Consider the following 20,236-nt stretch of genomic DNA (forward strand, 5'->3'; position numbering starts at 1 on the left):
AATAAATATGACCACTAATTTCTTCATTGGCAAATTCCCTCTACTCTGTATCAGTCTGTGATTTCAGAAGTCTTTAATATGTACCTTTTCAGTAACATTAATAGTAATAATTACAATATTCATTGAACCCTAGCAATATGCCATGTGCTAAGTGTTTTCCATAGATTATTTCATTTAATTCTTATTATACCCACAGAGATGGCTTAATATATTTATTTCCATTTTATTGTTGAGAAAACTGCTAGAGGTTAAATAACTTGCCCAAAGGCACAGAGCTAATAAATGGTAGAGCTGGAATTGGAATCCAGGTAATCTGACTCCAAAGACAACACACACTAACAATTATTGTATGTGTATTCATAAGATTGTTACCAGGGTAACAAAAGCAGAGTGTTAGAACAGGCGATAATGTTGATAATGAGGGGAACTGTGAAAATATTGTAGAGTAGGACAGTTCTGGAATCTAAGACATCAATTCATCACAAATACCCCTCATCACAAATAGCTGAAGCCGAGTAGAGAAGAAGGTTAGCCAAGTGCCAGAGCAATAATGCACTACACTGATTTGGTTTAAAATTTTAATTCCTAAACTAATAACTGATCTTTTCCAGTAAGTCCAATTATTTCCCATATTCTTACATATTAAATTTTAAAATCGCCAAGTCAAATTCTACTCAACTCTTGTTGGTCATGATCTAGGTCACCGAATTTATTAAAAGAAACATTCAAATAAAAATGGAAGCTGCCGATTTAAATCTCCACAGAGCAAACTGCAAGCTATTTTAGAGTGCATACCCTTCTCCTGAAACACAGCTCATTCTCGAAAAAATTTGCTTATTCTCTCTTAGATACTTGTTAATAACTAATAGAAGTGTAAAAATTGTATTAATAGAAATAATTAGGTCCGCTGAAACAGGGCAATTTCTGGTCTCTAAAAATAACAGCAGTGATAAAACAAATCCTTTGGAAGTGACAATTCTCCACTATGCATATTTGCTTAACATCCTTGTTAAAACATGATCAGTGATAGTTCTCAGGCAGGCATTATTTGTCTTCAAAAATTATGCACTGGCGTCCTGAACGGTTTTCAATCCCCCTCCCCCAAATACAAACTTGCTCCAGAAGAAAATCAATGAAAGCCCTGTAAATACAAGAGGATAAACCGACTGAGTTCGCTATAGAAAATCAAACCCTTATGAAATAAACCAATGCTCAAGGATGACAGTTTTTGAAGGGACAATCAGGGAGTGATGGATATAGTTCAAAATTTTGCTGCATAGACCCTTTCTCCAAGGATTCCAAGCTTAGCCTTCCATAGTAATATGCTTCACTTACATCATTTGTTAAATACATATTTAGAGATGTAAAATAGGATCTAATCATTTTAAATATTGAGTCAATGGGAAAATGCACTCCAAATTCTAAAAGGAATTAATTTACAAATAAACAACTGGAATAAAATTATTTTTATATTAATGAGATATGGTCCAAAACTGAATGAGATATGGTCCAAAACTCTAGAAGCTCATACAAGAAATGTAGATAGGAAAGACATAAATTCAAGAGCTGAAGCAAAGTATTTGAGCAATAAATAAGAGGCAAGGTAAGATAACTAGGGAAGGCCTTGGTTAGCGAAGGCTTGGTGTATGCTAGTTTCAGGAGTCTACACACTGGGAGCTATTGAAAGTTATGAAAGAAGTGACATGATGAAAGCAGGGGTTCAGGAATATTAATCGAGTGGCAGTTTCTATGACAAAAGGATGATTTCTGTTACTTGGTGTGGATTTGCAGTTTTAACCTTTGGGGTTTAAGCATTTTTAATATTCTTTCTCTGTGTTAGGATATATCTTGCTGCTATTCCCATGCAGACTGGATTCCTTGTCTTGTCTGCTAATTTTACAATTCATTTATTTATTAAAAAATATTCATCGAGCACCTCCTATGTGTCAGGCATTGTGGTAGGGATACCACAGTGAAAATTACAAACCCAGGCCCTATCCGCATGAAGCTCAGAGTCTCTAATAGGGTGCCTAATAAACCACCAATGTGGTTTACATTGGTGAACGTTACACGTAAGCTTGAGAAGAATCTGTATTCTGCTGTTGTTGGATGGAATATTCTATAACTATCAATAGATTGAGTTGATTGTGATGTTCAGTTCAGCTATATCTTCATTGATTTTTCTGCCTTCTTGATCTATCAGTTGCTGACAGGAGGTGTTACGTCTCCAACTTTAATAATGGATTTGCCTATTCTTCCTCCAGTAATTTATCACATTTACCATATAGGTGTTCCTATCAGTTTGTGTTTGCAGCAGCTTCTGTTCCAGGTTAGGCAGATCTCGGTGACTGTCTGGATTTGTCTATTCATACAGATTTTTGGGTGGGAATTTTTCCTGCAAATTCAGATTTCCAAGGAGTCAAGAAGAGTCATTGATTTTCAGGTTATCCACCTTTTTTTGTTGTTATGACAAGATTGATGACTCCCAGGCACTATACATATTGGAGCTGAAACCAGAAGTCGCAAACTTCTTGATCCTCTTTTCTAATTGGAATGGAAAGAGTGCATTCTCCAAATCAGTGGCTGCATACCCTTATATTGAAGACTTGTTAGTCTGCTCTAGCAGTGATACCACATCTGGCAAAACAGTTGGTGCTACTAATTGGTTAAGTCTGCAGTAGCCTACAGTCTTTCTCTAAGATACACCTAGTTTTTACAGGGGTCAGACTAGCAAATTAAACAGAACTATGTTAGGCCCTCTTCCTTGGGATAACAAATTGTTCTTGTTTTACAATTTTGGCCCTGGGTGGGGAAGCCACAATTTCTCACATTTCCATTAGGTTTTCTGCACCATGATAGCTTTTACTTCAGAGATGAGGGCCTAATGGGGGGTTAACTTCAACTGCCAAGTATATCTACTTCAATTACTCAGGGACTGGAAAAATTATCACTGTGGGAGTAGAGCAGTCCGTGGGCACATTGGGCCCAGTGTGATTTGGACTTCAAGCACAGATTGCCATTCTGGAGATCAATGTCAACTCAGACCTCGAAATGTCTGGTTATTTCCTTTCCCACAGTGTACAGTCACCTGTAAAAGCGGTCAGAGGTCTCTTCAGGGGAAGACTGGAGATACTGTCATGATATGTACTTGGACTGATGTTGTGGGGTCCTTCCTTTTAGGAACCCAGCCACTTCTTTGGTCAATGATTTCTGGATCTGAAAATTGGTTCAGGTCTGGGAAATGAGCAAAGAACTATGTTTTCTATTGGGTTAACTGTCCTCAGCCTCTGCTCCTCCATTCTTTTTATTTTTTTTATTTTTTTATTTTTTTTTGGCGGTACGCGGGCCTCTCACTGCCGTGGCCTCTCCCGGTGCCGAGCACAGGCTGCGGACGCGCAGGCTCAGCGGCCATGGCTCACGGGCCCAGCCGCTCCGCGGCACGTGGGATCCTCCCAGACCGGGGCACGAACCCGCGTCCCCTGCATCGGCAGGTGGACTCTCAACCACTGCGCCACCAGGGAAGCCCTGCTCCTCCATTCTTAATTTTTTAAAATTATAGCTGTTGAACAGCACCATCATGAATTGGCTTGGCAGCCAGGATTGGAGGTGGGGCAGCTCCTGAGGCGGGGGGCGGGAACTGGTTGCCTTGCTGGAGAGAGGCCTGTCGAGCAGCTTCCAGGACAGTGAGTGCTCTAGCCCTTACTAGAGCTAGAGGTGGGCCACCTCTGCCCATCCAGAGGGTCCAGGTGGAGTTGTAGAGTTGACATCATCACGAGCATCCATCCAGCTGTCCTGTCACAGTTTTAGGATCCCTGGTTATCCCCATCAGGGCCCTGCTCTTCACGTAACAGGCCTGCTTGGACTGGGCATTCAAATGCCTCTGGAGCTCTGCAACCCTCACAATCGGGTCTTCAGCCTCTCTGTTCTATTGTGGCTGCCCTTTCACTACTGGTATAGACGGCCTCTTTAGAGGCCACCACCAAGGCTCTCTGCTTTTCACTCTTAGATATTAAGTGCTTGCTAACTATTCTCAGCCTCTCATTATCCTTATGAAGGATGACAATACAATTTGGCAATAATCTCATCTTTTCCAAATGCCTGCATCATGGCTTCTTCCACAGTATTTCCCTCCATGAGAACATTTTCCAAGGTCACCATCAGTGAAATCTTTAGCGACTGAACAGCCACACTGAGCCAGGATCTACTGGTGCCACATCTACTAATCAGGACAGCCCCTACTGCCTGCTACATAGTGAGCCAGTGCCAAATCCCATCTAACCTCCTGTTTTCTCATATCATTCCCAGTACCTCTAGTTGTAGATGTGGTCTTCTGAGAAGCAGATACCAAGATGGGGTTAAATGTGAAAAGATTCTATTATTAGAAATGTCTGTGTGAAAGGAGACAGGGAAGGAACAGGAGAGGGCTGGGAAAGTAGTCAAGTGTAATGCAAGTCTGACCCCTGGTGAAGGGAAGGGGGAGAGAACGTACTGGAAGTGGAAGCATCCCAGGCTGGCATGCAGCCTAAGGAAAGTCTGGCAAAGCCAGCAGGGAATCCTTAAGCCAAAGTCACTGACAGTGGGGTCCCATGTTTCCTAGCAATAGGTCTGCCTTGGTATCCCCACTGCACCTGATCATGGGCCTGGAACAGCCTGTGGGAGGTGTGGTCTTGATGAAAAGCAGTGATGGATTTCGAGCGCAACACCAAGGGTCCTCAGTCAGTTAACCTTCCTGTCCTGGGCAGTCTGTGAGGTGTATTCTCTGGGTGGACAGACTGACTGCTTTTCTTAAGGGCATTTCAGTTTTTCAAATGAAGAATCCTCCAATCTCCTACTCTTTGAGGGTTAATCCTAGCTGCTGGTTTTCTGGGAGTAGGGCAAGGTGGGGAGAGCTGAGAGTTCCATTATCCAGATCACATATTTTCATTTAATTCCATCATTTTAGACCTGTATCTCACTCTCACCCTCATCTGTGCCTGAAGGCCCAAAGTCCAAAGCTACTGCAGCTTAATTTTTTTCCAGAAAATAGACGACTGACTGAAGGAGAGTATCCTGGCTACATGGGGTGGCAGAGGGGTCCCAGTAACTAACTGGTCCATGTACGTATATATGTTCAATTAATCTCTCAGTTTCCAGCTCCTTCCTCGCCTCCACCTTCTTCAGCACCTGGTGCTGCCAAGTTCTAAGGCACTAAGTGGGTCTGAAGAGTGACTGCTCTAATTTCACTGATATTCCTCTCGGCAGGCACTTTGCTGTTCCTCAACTCTAAGTCAATGACTATTCCTCCAACTGAGGGTCTTCCAAAATTTGTTAATACATTTGTCCAAACGCATAGAATGTACAACACCAAAGGTAAACCCTAGGGTAAACTATGGACTTCAGGTGATTACGATGGGTCAATTTAGGTTCATTCTGATGAGTGATGTCGATAAGGGGAACGGCCATGCATGTGTGGGGTAGAGGGTATACGGGAAATCTCCGTACCATCCTCCCAATTTTGTTGTGAACCTAAAACTGCTCTAAAAAATAAAGTGTTATGTAAGTAAATAATTTAAAAAATTGCCTAGAGAGAAAATGAGAACACATTTTGGATTTTGCAAAACGACATTAGTCATTAAGTACCTTGGACCATTAAAAGCAATACATTTGTGATTCCAATTATGAAATTATTATACACATCAGAAATCCTTTAAAAATTATAAAATCATACTATAATAACCTTAAGGTTCATTCTAGATTTTGATTCTTTATTTTACTTACTTCAAAATAAACTAGTATTTAAAAACGATTTTATCATAGGCACACAGTCTCTCATCCCATCACTTCCAGTTTATTAGAAGACCCACTTAAAGTTCTTGGTCTTCCCAAGGAGCTGGTTTTATCTGATTATATAATCAGTCATCATGTACTAGAAAACTGCAGCCTAAAAAGACATCCTAAAGCTACAGCTAAATTGAAGACACCACTAGAAACGACCCACCCCACCCCAAATCACGCACACACAAAATTAATTCTTCTACTATCATGGAAAAGCTGTTCTGTTTTGTTTTTGAAACTAAACAGATCTTAGCATTCCAAACAGTATCATACTTCACCTATATTCATGTCTTAATTTGCTTGTAAAAAGTCACCTTCCAACAGGAGATTGAAACAACAGGGAAAGAATAAGGAATTTCAGGATACTATTCACATACCTGAAATCAAATATACTTAGATTTTTTTTAAAGTCCCTTTCATCTATACCAAGTGGAAAAGAAGCTCTATTAGCCACTTATTTTTTTAAAAAACAATTGCAATTACTATACTGAGGAACACATAAAAACTACAAGTTAAAAAAATCAGTCTATTGAATGCTTACAAGAGAAAAACCTGAGAATACGATTAATCACAACTCCTAGATATGCTGTACCTCTTAGTGAAAGCAATTGCAACAATGAATGAGCACGGAGTTCTGCATGCTTAAATGACAAGCTCCCCCTGGTGGACAACATTGTTATTAGATTTCTATATAAAATCTGTAACTTTTCTCTGATTTGAGGCTACACCTGTCTCCAAATTAACCATTCTGATCTTTGGGGAGAACATGAATCTGGTGATGCCTATAACAAAATACCTCATATTGATTCTACAGACTTAGTTTTTAGCTAATTGAACCTTTCTTTAAATGCCTTAAGATTATATTTATAAGGACGTAGTAAGGATTTGAATTTCGGCAAATTGGCTTTCTAGCAATTGATTTTCTACAAATTGACCAAGAGTCCTGCAGAGAACATTTGAGGTGAGACTAAATATCTTCCCTCCCTTGTGCCTCCCCCCACCAGGCGGTCTTGTTGGCTTTAGGAGCAGGATCTCCTGTGCTCTAACCATCTGATTGACAGAGATGTGTGCTGGTAAGAGGTTTCCTTGAAGGGTCCAAGTTGTCTGGATGTAGTGGAAAACAAAGGAGAGTACACTGATGGAAAAATTAGAAGCAGAGAGAAATAGGGGTGCTATGGTCTGAATGTTTGTGCCCCCCCCAAATTCACATATTAAAATCCCAACACCTGATGTGATGGTATCATGGGAGATGCTTAGGTTATGAGGTTTGAGCCCTCATGAATAGGATTAATGCTCTTATAAAATAGATACCCCAGAGCTCCCTTACCCCTTCCACCATGTGAAGACACAGCAAGAAGGCATTGTCTATGAACCAGAAAGCGAGCCCTTACCAAGCACTGAATCTGCTGGTGTCTTAATCCTGGACTTCTCAGCCTCCAGAACTGTGACAAATAAATTTCTGTTGCTTATAAACCACCCAGTCTGTGGTATTTTTTTTTTAGCAGCCCAAACAGACTGAGATAAGGTGTCATTGATTTTGATTTCAGATGAGTCAAGGACCAAGACTTCCACTGTCATAGAGTTGACCACAGGGAAATGGTGGAAGTTGGTGATAAAGACTTTATAGTAACTCTTGTCGCAAGACACGCTGTCTTGCACATCTTTCTCTGAGGGATATAAATTCCTTAAATTGGTTTGTTTCTTTTTCCCAAATTGTGCTCTGTAACAGAACCTATTGAAATGCCTGCTAAAAAGACCAATGTTCAGGGCTTACCCTAGACCTACGAAATGAGGATCTCTGGGAGTAATGCCCAGAATGTATACTTTCAATAAATTATCCATGAGATTCTTACAGAGTTTGAAAATTAAAGAACCACTACTCGAAAGACTGACCAGCAGCTAAGGATGCAGCAGTGCTGGGCAGTAAAGGGAAGTTGGGAAGTAGAGGAGCCAACCCCCTTTCCTGTTTGTGGCACAGTATCAGAGGTACTAAGCTTGACTTGGCCTGAACAAGCTAATCTAGGAAACAAGACATGTACTGCCAAATGTTAGTAGTGACAGTAAAGCACTGAAAGATTACTCAATTTATTGCTGGGGAACCCTCTGCAGGGCTGCATGGTGCGAGCCATCAAGCTCTGATAAAGAGCGCAGTGCAGCCTTAGCTCTGTAACCTAACTACCTAACTAGAGATTAATGAAGAGGCCTGGAGGGCCAGGTCAGAACCTCAGAAATAGCTATTGCTCATCAGAGGTGAAACAGCTGGATTAGCCTTAACTTTTAGTTATTTGGTATGCCTAAAACAGATTCTAGCCTTCCAGAAAGGCTACAGATCTTTTCAGGACACACCTGGAAATTCCTGAAACATTAGGGAGGCTCTACGTTCTTTTTCTGGTGGAAACAAACAGAAGGGGCTAGAAAATGTACACCCAGCTAGCCCAAGGGAAGTAAAGGTTCTGTGCTTTTTATTAGAAGCTTTAACTCCCTGCAGAAGCCCCTGCTTTCTGGGCAGGTACAAAGAACCACAAAATTCTGCGAGAGCTCTAAGAAGGTACCAGAAGATTCACAACTGTGTAACAGCAGAGCTAAATAAGTCAAACAGATTGCACATCTCTGGGCCTTACCCTTGCCCTTATTCCTTCCAAACAGATTAAGGTTAATCTCACAACAGACTTGTTTTAATGAAATTTTACTTCTCCTTTATCAAGGGAAGGAAGGAAGAGGACTAACACACTGCTCACTCTGTCAGCCACTATGCTTTTGGCTTTACATATCTCTAGTAGTCTTCACGACAACCTTGCAAGAGAGTTTAATTAACTCTATTTTACAGATGAGGAACTTAAGCCTCAGAGAGATGAAATAACTGCCTTCGTGTCCCATAGTTTGAATTTGAACCAGAACAGTCTAATTCCAGAAGCCATGTTTCTATGGCTTACACCCACTCCATTTTCTCACCCCTACTTTCCTCTGCACCACTCTTTTCCCCCAGTACCCTCTCTTCTGGTTAGCACTTGCTCACGTCCTTCGCCTCTGAATAATCTGCCCAAACTGCGGACCACGCGCTTTACCCTGCCCCCTGCACCAGAAGTTCCTTGGAGAACACCCTTGTGCTGATCATTCATATGCCTTCCCTCCCTTGGCTTCTGGGATGCCACTCTTGCCCCGTGTTCTCTCCCTCATCCTTTTTCAGTATTTTTCCTTCTCATTGATCTTCACTGAATTACCTTAAATGTTAGTATTTCCCAGGGTTCAATCCTCAATCCTATTTGTCAGACTATATATTTTTGCCTGAGCAATCTCTTAAACTTTCATGACTTTAAGTGACACTGATGACTCCATGGCCTCTATTTTCAGAGAGACAATGTTCTGCAGCCTAAAACTATTTCCAGTTGCTGACTGACCACTGGTATCTGTGTAATATGCACAAACCTAAGTCATTTGCTATTATCCTCACTAGTTCTGATTTCTAGAGCCCTGCTCGTTGTAATCCACAAAGTTATTCAAGCTTAATCATCCTCAGATCCTCTCCCACTCTCACCCCAGTATCCAGATACTTATAAAATCCACATTCCTCAACATCTCTTCAATCTGTCACCTGTGCTCCATCCCCATATACTACTGTCCAAGCTGAAAAACACCTTCCCTTACTTAGATTATTACAAGACCATCCTAACTGGTTTTCCTGCTTCAAGTCTCACCCATCCCTGGGGAATCCTGGGGGGTGGGGTAGGAGATGACTTTAAAACTGTATACAAAATACTTCAGTAGCTTCCCATCACATATAAAAAGTTGACACTCCCTAACATGGATACAAAATCCTTTATTATGTAGTCCTTGCATGTATTTCCAAGCTCATCTCCCATCACGTCTCTTATTTATTCCTGACATACTGAGCTAGCTGTAGACCTGGGGTGTCTTTAGATAGATCGATCCAGAGGGACGTTATCTTTATTTGAAAATTTGAATATGTGCATATCTCATGATCTAAAAACTCCGCTATAAGTGTGCTAGAGCAGTGGTTCTCAAACTTTGGTGTGTATTCGAGTTAGCTGGAGAACTAATAAAGACTGCAGAGGTAGCAAGCTGGATAAAGAATGGGGATGAACTTTATATTTTTATGAAGTTCTCCAGGTGATTCTGTTACTATGGAAGTTTGAGGACCACTGCCCTAAAGCAAGGGCCAGCAAATTACAGCCTGGACACCAAATCTGGCTGCGGCCTGTTTTTGTAAAAGAAGATGCGTTAGAACACAGCAGTGGAAATGTGTAGTTGCAAAGGAGATGGGGTGACCTGTAAAGCTGAAAATATTTACTCTCTAGTCTTTGCAGAAAAGTTAGCAAAGTCCAGAGGAACACTCTGTACTCTGAGACATTTATAAGGATGTTCACCTTGGCAATGTTTGTCATAGTGAGATTTTGAAAAGGCTTCAATGTACTAAAATAGAGGAATACATAAATTAGGATATATACATCTAATGGAATACTATACAGCAGATAAAATTTACTAGATCTTTATGTATTAACATGGATAGAATAAAAAAAACAAATAGAAGAATGCCACATACAGCATGATTTTTTTTTATATGAATGTTTAGACACAATATATGTAGAAAGGTATTTTAAAATAAACTGGAATGGCATATACCAAATCCAAGATCATCTTGCCTTAACTCTATATTTTCATTAAAAAAGCTGAGGTCAAAAAGTGACAAAAATCCAAAGATTTGCAAATACTACAATATATTTTTTGCCATCTTGTCCTCTGTGGGTTTTGCTGTATTTAAAATTGAAGCCAGGGCTTCCCTGGTGGCGCAGCGGTTGCGCGTCCGCCTGCCGATGCAGGGGAACTGGGTTCGCGCCCCGGTCTGGGAGGATCCCACATGCCGCGGAGCGGCTGGGCCCGTGAGCCATGGCCGCTGAGCCTGTGCGTCCGGAGCCTGTCCTCCGCAACGGGAAAGGCCGCAGCAGAGGGAGGCCCGCATACCACAAAAAAAAAAAAAAAAAAAAAAAAAAAAAAAAAAAAAATTGAAGCCAGAAATACCCCAAACTATTGAACTATAGGGGAAAGTAACTGAACATTAATAATCTAATGCAATGGAATATAATATAGCCCTTAAAAATATACATGAAGAAAACATAAGAAATAATTGATGTAATTGTCCACGGTGAACATAGCAATAGAATACAAAATTGTCCATGAAGTAAGGTTACAATTACATATTTTTTTAAAAGTGCAGTCCTTTTTTTTTTATTCCTTTTTTTCCCTTTTGGTTGTCTTATCTATTGAGTTGTTCCTTTTAATCAATATATATACATACCAATTATTACTAAGAAGACAACAGTAGATGTGTTTAACTTAATACTTTTCTTCTCTTTTATTTTCCAAATAATATTAAATAAATACATATTACCTTAAAATGAAATGTGGTGATAGAGCTTGTGCGTGGCAGATGGAACTGACTGCACACCCAATGTCCATCTTCCCCTTCGTCCTACTATGCTCAGTTAAAACACTACAAATCTCAGGCTTCCTTGCAAACATGGGTGGCCAGGTGATAAAGTTCTAACCAATGAGATGTACAGGGAAACTGCTGGGTGCAGCTCGTTAAGAGGAAGCTGACTTGACTGGCTTTCACCTTTCCCTTTTCCCTTATCCTACTTCTTTCCTTGAATGAGACTGTGAAGCAAGTGAGAAGCCATCTTGTGAGCATGGGGACAAGGCCACTCACTAAAGGATGGCAGAGTGGAAAGTCAGGAGGAGTCTGGATTCCTGAAGGCATTTATAGAGCCACTGCACCAACCCTGGACTGCATACCTTCCACCTTTCCTCTTACATGAGGAAAAGCTCCAAAATATCTTACTTGTTTAAGCCTTTCTCCTATATGCAGCCAAACATAACCCTTAACTGAGACATCTTGCTAAAATTAAAGTTTAACAAATTATACCATTGTAAGGCACTTCAAAGTTTATCTAATCTTACTGCCTTCAGATGAGAAAAGTAATCTTCAGAAAGGTTGAAGGCTTGAAGCCAATCTGTATCCGAACAAGGACTAGAACCCCACTCTCATTCAAGTAAATACTTTTTTCTAAAACATTAAAATCAAGTCCACTTTAGTGGTCCAGTTTAAAAATAACTCACTGGATGTATCATATTTCTTTTTCTCATGATAACATTGAAAGAAGTTAGACAAGCACAGGTCAAAAACCAGTGTGCATCCTCCTGCTGCTCATAAGCAAAGCTGCACTTTGAAGCTACTCCGAATCAGTATTCAAACTAACTGACATCAGTTTCTTAAGTATGCGGGTTCAGGTTACTCCTCAAGACTAAGCAATCTACAACAAGGATAGAGAGTCAGTAAATTTACAAATAGCATCTGAAGTCATACTCTGTCCCACAAAACAACTAATTTAGGCCCTTTTCTCTGATTATCAACCTAACAGAAAACCAAAATGTTTGTATTACACAAATGGTACATGTCTGAATCTCACAAATATTGTTTCTGATATAAAGAATAAGACTATCTCTTTTGTCCTCGGAAAAGAGAGATTTCTTTCCTATACTGGATATAGGATTTTTGGATCCCCAATGCTTTTTGCTCAGTAGTTGGCTACTTCCATCACCAACTTCCTGGTTAGATTCCTAATCCCTGCTCTTCAGGCAAACACCCCCTGGATTCCACTGTGTAAGAAAACCCAGGTACTCAGGGAATCTGCCCAGAGAATAGAGAGGACCAGCTCCTTAAGAGCCTGAACTTTCATTCTCTCTCCTTTCTGCTTAGTATGTGGCCCCACTCTTGGTTCTTCTAACATTTTTGTTCTTTACGGAAGAGAAATGTAATTCTCTGCCTCCAGATCTACACCTCTTAGAGAAAGACATTTTCTTCAAGAATAACACAAATTCATCAAGGGAAATAAGTGTATTTTTGTGAACATGAATAAATTACAGAGTCTGAGGTAGCAATGAGAAAACTGATTAAATGCTTCTTAGATATGCTACAGAGTCTTCTCCCAGGTCACACCAGCACTTGTTGCTACCCTCCAGGAGGCTAGGTACCCTGTTTCTTGAGCTATGACTGGGGGTAGGCTGTCAAGAAGCAGGAAGTCAGAATATATTATATTCTGTAGGTAGAACTTGATATTTTATATTCTGTAGTTAGTAATAAAATTCTACCTACAGTTAAGAAACACTAAGCTTAAAACAGCCCTTGCAGCAATTTCTAAATACCACAAGATGGAGATATGACTCCATGGCAGAGGAAAAAACTTCACCACTTTTCCAACAACAAAAAAACACACGTTATTTTCCTGACTTTCCAACACACAGTCATAAGGGTATTTCTGGGTTGTAAACAACAGAGAGGTCTGCAAAAAAGTTAATTTCTCCCTCAATTCATTAACAAAAATACAAGATTTTTCTATGTCTTTCACTAAAGGTTTGCAGTTATTCAAAGAGCACTCTCCATAAATGCCCAGGACTTCGGTGAATACAGCAGGCAGCTTAGTGCTCTACCTACAGCTACTCAGAAACACATTATTTCTGATCAGCAGTATCAAAGGGCTGTTGGTATAGCAGAGTTAAATGGCAGAGGTTTAAGAGGGAGAGACTCTGACTCCACATTTCCAGACTGTGTGAAACTGAGTAAATCATTCAATCTCTTTAAGCTTAGAATCACATGTATTAAAATAACAATATAAAATTTTATGTCATGGGGTTTGTTGCAAGACTGAAATAATGTACATAAGTTAATTTGCATATTACATATGTTTAATCTAGGACAAGTTATTATAATTATTAGTGAAATATTAAGTCCTGCCAATTTAGCTGAGTATTGTATTTTCATTTTCATGCAAAGTACCCTTGATTTATTTACAAGATTTCCATGTTTTTCTGAGTATTCTTGAAATAAAAATTCAGCAAGAGTTCAACATAAGTCATGCTTTGGGCCTCCTCTACATTAAAAAATAATATTAACAAATATCTGAATGAATGAAAAACAAACGAATACTCTTTGTAAAGTAGAAAACATAAATTCATTTATCAGAGATTAAAATTACCTCTCAAAAGAAGAAAGATGTCATTATGGCAACCAAAAGAAAAAGTAGGTGAAGCAGCCCAGTGAGGTTACAGGGTAATTTTATGGGTTCTCAGTTGTTAGATTTTATACATACTCTGTGCGTGTGTGTGTGTGTGTGTGTGTGTGTGTGTGTGTGTGTGTGTGTATTCCAGAGGAACTAGAATGGAACTGTTTTAGATGGGTATGAGAGGTATTTCTGAGTTAAACAGGCTCTTTCAGGTTGTAAGGAATAGACACACTCAGGTTTCCCCCGAGCCTGACCACTGAGATCCTTTTACTTCCATTTTGTTTGTACCTGCAACAGAATCCCTGCCCTGCTTTTTACGGGAGAGACCAAGCTGAAGGCCTTGGTTATAGGATTCTTTACATCACAGGAAAGCTCCACTGAACAAAATATTTTATTTGGACCTTGTCACAGTCTTTAAACTTTTGTTTGAAATCTGTCTGGGGAAAAATACACATAATTTCCTTCAATTATTCCTTTTGTTTAACCATCTTTTACTCACCACTGGCATCCGTTCATAGACACGAATAGAAGACAGTCTGTCTACAATAAAGCAAATATGAGCAACTGATGTTTTATCAATTTTAACTCAACTAATAAAACATATATATAGGTGCTTCTGTACCTGAAGGATTTCCACAGATTTTTTCCATTTTCTCTTTGAGAGAAACAATCTGCTTTTCTAGTTGGTCATTCAACTCAAGTTGTATCTCATAATGGGTTTTCCATTCACCACCTGAGTGAAGAGGTGGGGACGGTCAAGATCACCTCACCACCTCTCATTTATTCATTAAAACAACATTAATTAGCTCAGTCCTACTCCATTACTATACTGGACTTTATTAGTAACACAGATGCACTGGAGGGAACTCATGTCTAAGCGTGCGTTCTCCGTTACACAGGATCTGTGCAGACACCAGACTCACCGATTCCCACCCAGCCAGCCTCACTGTCACTATTGTGATTCCTGGTCTTCTTACTCTCCACCCTCTTTTGTCTTTAGCTCCTTGTGTATCCTTATAAGGAATTCTATTAGAGGAAATATCAGGAAAATGTTTCTTTCCTTGGAACTTGAAATATCCATATATTACAGACTAAGGAGTACTAGCCTCCCGTCCAATGTCATATTCATTTTTTTCCTTTGCAAAAGAATTCTGAAGTCCATTCAACAACTACCAATTATATGTTTGCTGTGTTAAAAGCACACAATACCTTACATATATAAACTAATTTAATCCTCATTTACAAAAACTTACCCATTTTACAGATGAGGAAACAAGGTTCAGAGATGTCAAATAACAGTATTAAGATGATAAATAAATGGGGAACTGGGGTTTCAACCAGTTTGTTCTGACTTGAAAGTGTTTCCTCTTAACCGCTGTGCTATGGTAACACTGTTTACCTTCGGCTACCTATTCAGGTATCTTCTCTTATCCGTAAGCAGTTTTCTTTCACTAAATCCCTTTGGCTACTGAGGCCAAAACATTTGCCTTCTTGCTCTGGGAGGAGGAGGAGGATGCAGCCTAGAATTAAAACCTCCTTTTTGGCTCCAAGGCCCAAAGCTAATTTTTTTTTTTTTTTTTGAGTCTTGAAAGTCACACTTTGTAGAGAGAAAAAATGGCGTTTCTAAACTTTAAATGCTCTTTGCATATATGGGGCAACTTCTGCTACATAATAGCGGATGGAGGCGTCTAAGCAGAAAGACTTACTAGCTCACACCACTGCCAACCTCCCCAACCTTAACACAACCCTGCCCTCCCTCTCATTTCTAATCAGATGTGGTCTACCAAAGAGAGGGGCAGGGAACGCCCTTCCAAACCAAAGTCCAAAGTCATTAATCCAAATGCTTAACAAGTGGATGGAGGCCCACGAAACGAGATTGATAAAATTTTTGCTTTCTTTTCACATACCAGAATTGCCCCCCCGCCAAATTTGGTCAGCTTCCTGCTGTCAACTGTTTTCTTTTTCCGAAAAAGGACCACACTGAGTTTGACTTTCCCTGCCACACTTTGTTCTGTGATAAGCCAGTACTGATTTCATACTGAGGTTTGTAATTTGTACAAAATTTTTGAAAAATAGTTTTTCATCTGTCTTTAAAATGCAATAATGTTTAAATTATGCTTTCAACTGGGAATAAGATTAGCAATTCAAAATAGCAAGTTTCTGAAATAATCTTGACGCTAACGAATGTTCAGAGCCATCTAAAACCAGCCCAGGTAAGAGATGTGGTGTTCTCATTAGATGTTCACAATAAATGTGACCCTAAAAAAGATGATCCTTGACCTTGAGCACCACAGCAGCCAACCTATCAAGGCCTAAGATGTACTTAATAATCAAAATACAGATTGTGAGGATAAAAATTTAGCAGAAACATTTGTGTCTCTTAGGAGAAAAAATACCCTCGCAGTAACTCCATGAAACCACTGCTTTTGCAGTAATTCTAAAAGCAAACAAAAAACAAGCACTGTACCTTTGAAGGGAAAAATTAAATTGCTTTGCAGTCTCAAAGAGGGATCTTGGCTAGAAACACTACAGTGAAAAGCAAAATCAAACCAAAAATTGAAAAATTCTAGAAATTTGATTCATGGTCAAAATTGACCTTAAAAGAGGAAGTTCATAAAGCAAGAGAATATTAGGTGGAGGCTTATCTTTCAGATATGGACATTTTTTTCCCAAAGAGAGATAGCACGTTAACAAAAACAAAACAAACAAAGCCCAACTAAACAACAATGCCAAATAATAATTTTTAAATTGTTAAGAAGAACACAGTTGAACTGATTGAAACTTGACCCTACATGGACATTCATGTTTGTGTTGTTCACTGTATTTATGATTACAGTGATGGAGTTATATTAACTTGAAAAGACTTTGTAAAATAAGAAAATGTTAACAAGGAAAGGAAAGAGCCTACTATGTGGCACTGTACGAGGCACTAGGGATTCAAAAATAAAATAGACACAATCCCTGCCGTCAATCAGCAGTAGGAGAATTTGGGAGGGGTGGGGAGTACAGAAACATATAGCCAGAACATTTAAGAAATTTTTTGGTTAATTGGTTGTAATGGTACACAAAGAAAGATATCCAATCTGGAAGGTGGCAGAAGGGAATCAGAAATGGGGAGGTCAAGATTGAAGAGGGAAGAAAAAAAAAAAAAAAAAGAAAAAGATTGAAGAGGGACAGAAAATGCTTCTTGGGGGGAATGACACCTGTTCTAAGCCAGAGAGGGTGAAAAAGAATATACAAACAGCAAGAACTGCATGAACAAAAATACCAACATGTACAAAAAGGGGGCACGGTGCAAAGACTATCTCTTTGAGTAAAGTTGCCCCCATCAAATTTCAGAAGACTCCATGAGGAAGAACATCCCCAAAGTAGGACTAGTGGGTTTAAGCCTTGTCTCCACCAGCTTATTTCTGTGATCCTGAGCAAGTTACATTTCCTGTGCCTCAATTTCTCAACTGTAAAATAAGGATAATTAAAGTTCCTACACTATAGGATATTGACAGAATTAATTAAAACATGTGAAGTGCTTAAAGCAGTGCAGGGCACACAGAAATTGCTATAAAAGTTAGTTGTTTTTGTTGTTATTATCATTTTTATCATCATAAGAAATTTACTGCAAAATTGTTTCCCAAAAGGGTAGTACTACACTGCTATCAGTAATGTATAAAGTTCCTATTTCACTTATAAAAAAAACTCTACTTCTTTTATAGGCAACAAATTTCTTTGACTTAAAAACAAGTTGGATATTTTCCCATATTCACGAGTTGTCTCTATGTCCTACTCATATTTATCTACTGGGAACTTAGTGTTTTCTAACTGAATTGCAGAGGACATAGATGTGGTGAAAATATAGACCTTTTGTCCATCATTTTGGCTACCAATGTCTTTCCCAGATGACTGTTTGACTTCTCATATTGGTCTTTTTTCCTTTAAATCAAGGGAAGCTATTTTCTCTGAAGTCAAACCTAAACATGTTTTCCTCAGTGATTTATTGTTCTTTAAGATAAGGGCTTCTTTATCCATAAACAAATATACATTCATCTATATTTTCTTGTTTCATTTTTAAATATTTAAATCTTTAAATTTTAAATATTTAATAATTTTAAATATTTAAATATTAAATCCATCTGGAAGGTTTTATTTTATTTTAGAGTAATTTTTATTTATTTGGCTGCCCCGGGTCATAGTTGCGGCATGCAAACTCTTAGCTGCGGGATGTGGGCTCTGGTTCCCCGACCAGGGATGGAAACCGGAGCCCCCTGCACTAGGAGCGTGGCGTCTTAGCCACTGGACCACCAGGGAAGTCCCCCCAGAAGTTTTGAGAATTAAGTATACAGTGAAGATCTAAAGGAATTATTTTTCTAAATATTATACCAATTTTCCAAATGGAATTTATTGAATAATTCATAATTTTAAAAGAAGCTCACGTTTTTTTCTTTTTTTGGCAGTGCCATGCAGCATGCAGAAACCTAGTTCCCTGACCAGGGATCAAACCCGTGCCCCCTGCATTGGAAGCACGGAGTCTCAACCACTGGACGGCCAGGGAAGTCCCTCTTTTAGCTCCTTTAAAGCTCTGTGTGGTGACACAGATTCCAATAAAACATTACCGGTAATTGGCTCTTTGGTTCCAGTTCTCTGCCCAGAAGTCCTTTCCCAAACTTGGGCAGGCAGGCTAAAGTTGTTCTTTCTTGATGGTGGGAAGGGGAAGACAGTAATTAGAAAGTGATAGCTTCATAATTTTCATGGAATGTTTGTGTCCCTCTAAAATTCATATGTTGAAGCCCTAACCCCATGTGACTTTAGTTGGAGGTGGGGTCTGTGAGAAAGTGACAAAAGTTAAATGAGATCATAAGTGTGGGGCCATAATCCAATAGGGCTGCTGCCCTTATAAAAAAAGGAAGAGGCACCATAGCTTGTTCTGTCTGCCATGTGAGAACACAGTGAGAAGGTGGTCATCTGCAAGGCAGGAAGTGGGTCCACACTAGAAACCAAATCAGCTGGCACGTTGATCTTGGACATCCAGGATCTAGAACTATAAGAAAATAAATTTCTGTTGTTTAAGCCACACAGTCTATGGTACTTTGTTATGACAGCCCGAGCAGACTAAAACCATGATCATTTGGTACTTTCCTATTTCAATGTCTGGTGCAGTTTTTGTAATAATCTATTTCCCACAAGTCTCATAAATGAAAATGGTTTTCTCCTTTATTTCATAGATAACCGAAAACAATTTTTTAATTAACTTAGTAACCTGGCCCTGAATTTCACAGTAGTACAACGTTTTAATAAATTATAATCGCTCTCTGTTATGGGCTGAATTGTGTCTGCTTCCTCCCCACAAATTCATATGTTGAAGTCCTATGCTCCCAGTACTCAGATGTGACTGTATTTAGAGATAGGACATTTAAAGAGCTCATTAAGGTTAAATGAGGTCATATCCTTAGCCCTAATCCAATATAACTGATTTCATTATAAGAAGAAGAGATTAGGACACAAACAGGTACAGAGGGAAGACCACGTGAAGACACAGAAAGAAAGCCCTCAGAAGAAACCAACCCTGCGAACATCACACTCTTGGACTTGTAGTCTCCACAATTGTGAGAAAATAAGTTTCTGTGGTTCAACTCAGCATGTCTGTGGTACATTGCTATGGAAGCTCTACCAAACTAATACACTATCTATTGTTTTATTGATTTGTTTTCAGTTTTAATGATTATAGCTTTATTATATACTGTAGGAGTCTCATCAACCCCCCCAAATTTCTTATCAGTTATCCCTGTCTATTTATTCATCTAGTTAACTTTAGAGTCAGTTATTGAAGTTAAGAAAAAACAGCTCTGTGTTTTAATAAGAATTACATATCAATAAATTAATTTGAAAAGAATGAGCATATTTATAACACCCAATTCTCCTATATAGGAAAAGTCCATGTCCCCCTTTAAAAACCTCAAAACTAAATTTCCCAATTTCATTTCACTTTAGGGTTTCCCTCCAGTATAAAACCACTAATGTTGAATAAGGTGAGAATTCCTTTTTTTTTTTAAACATTTTTATTGGAGTATAATTGCTTTACAGTGGTGTGTTAGTTTCTGTGAATCAGTTATACATACATACATATCCTCATATCTCTTCCCCCTTGTGTCTCCCTCCCTCCTACCCTCCCTATCCCACCCCTCTAGGTGGTCACAAAGCACCAAGCTGACCTCCCTGTGCTATGTGGCTGCTTCCCACTAGCTATCTATTTTACATTTGGTAGTGTATATATGTCCATGCCACTCTCTCACTTTGTCCCAGCTTACCCTTCCCCCTCCCCGTATCCTCAAGTCCATTCTCTAGTAGGTCTG

At 39.3% G+C, this 20,236-nt stretch overlaps 1 protein-coding gene across 1 annotated transcript in view; it reads right to left on the minus strand.

The window, feature by feature from the left end:
* The window catches only part of CCDC169 (coiled-coil domain containing 169), a gene marked incomplete at its 5' end in the record, with an annotated part of 49,272 nt that overhangs the window by 10,316 nt on the left and 18,720 nt on the right, over window positions 1-20,236 (minus strand). Inside the window, 2 exon segments of the mRNA XM_028497855.1 lie at window positions 14,392-14,432; window positions 14,515-14,625. Coding sequence (XP_028353656.1) covers window positions 14,392-14,432; window positions 14,515-14,625 — 152 coding nt within the window.

Source organism: Physeter macrocephalus, chromosome 13 (assembly GCF_002837175.3).
Source record: "Physeter macrocephalus isolate SW-GA chromosome 13, ASM283717v5, whole genome shotgun sequence".
In the NCBI taxonomy this organism is placed as follows: Eukaryota; Metazoa; Chordata; class Mammalia; order Artiodactyla; family Physeteridae; genus Physeter; species Physeter macrocephalus.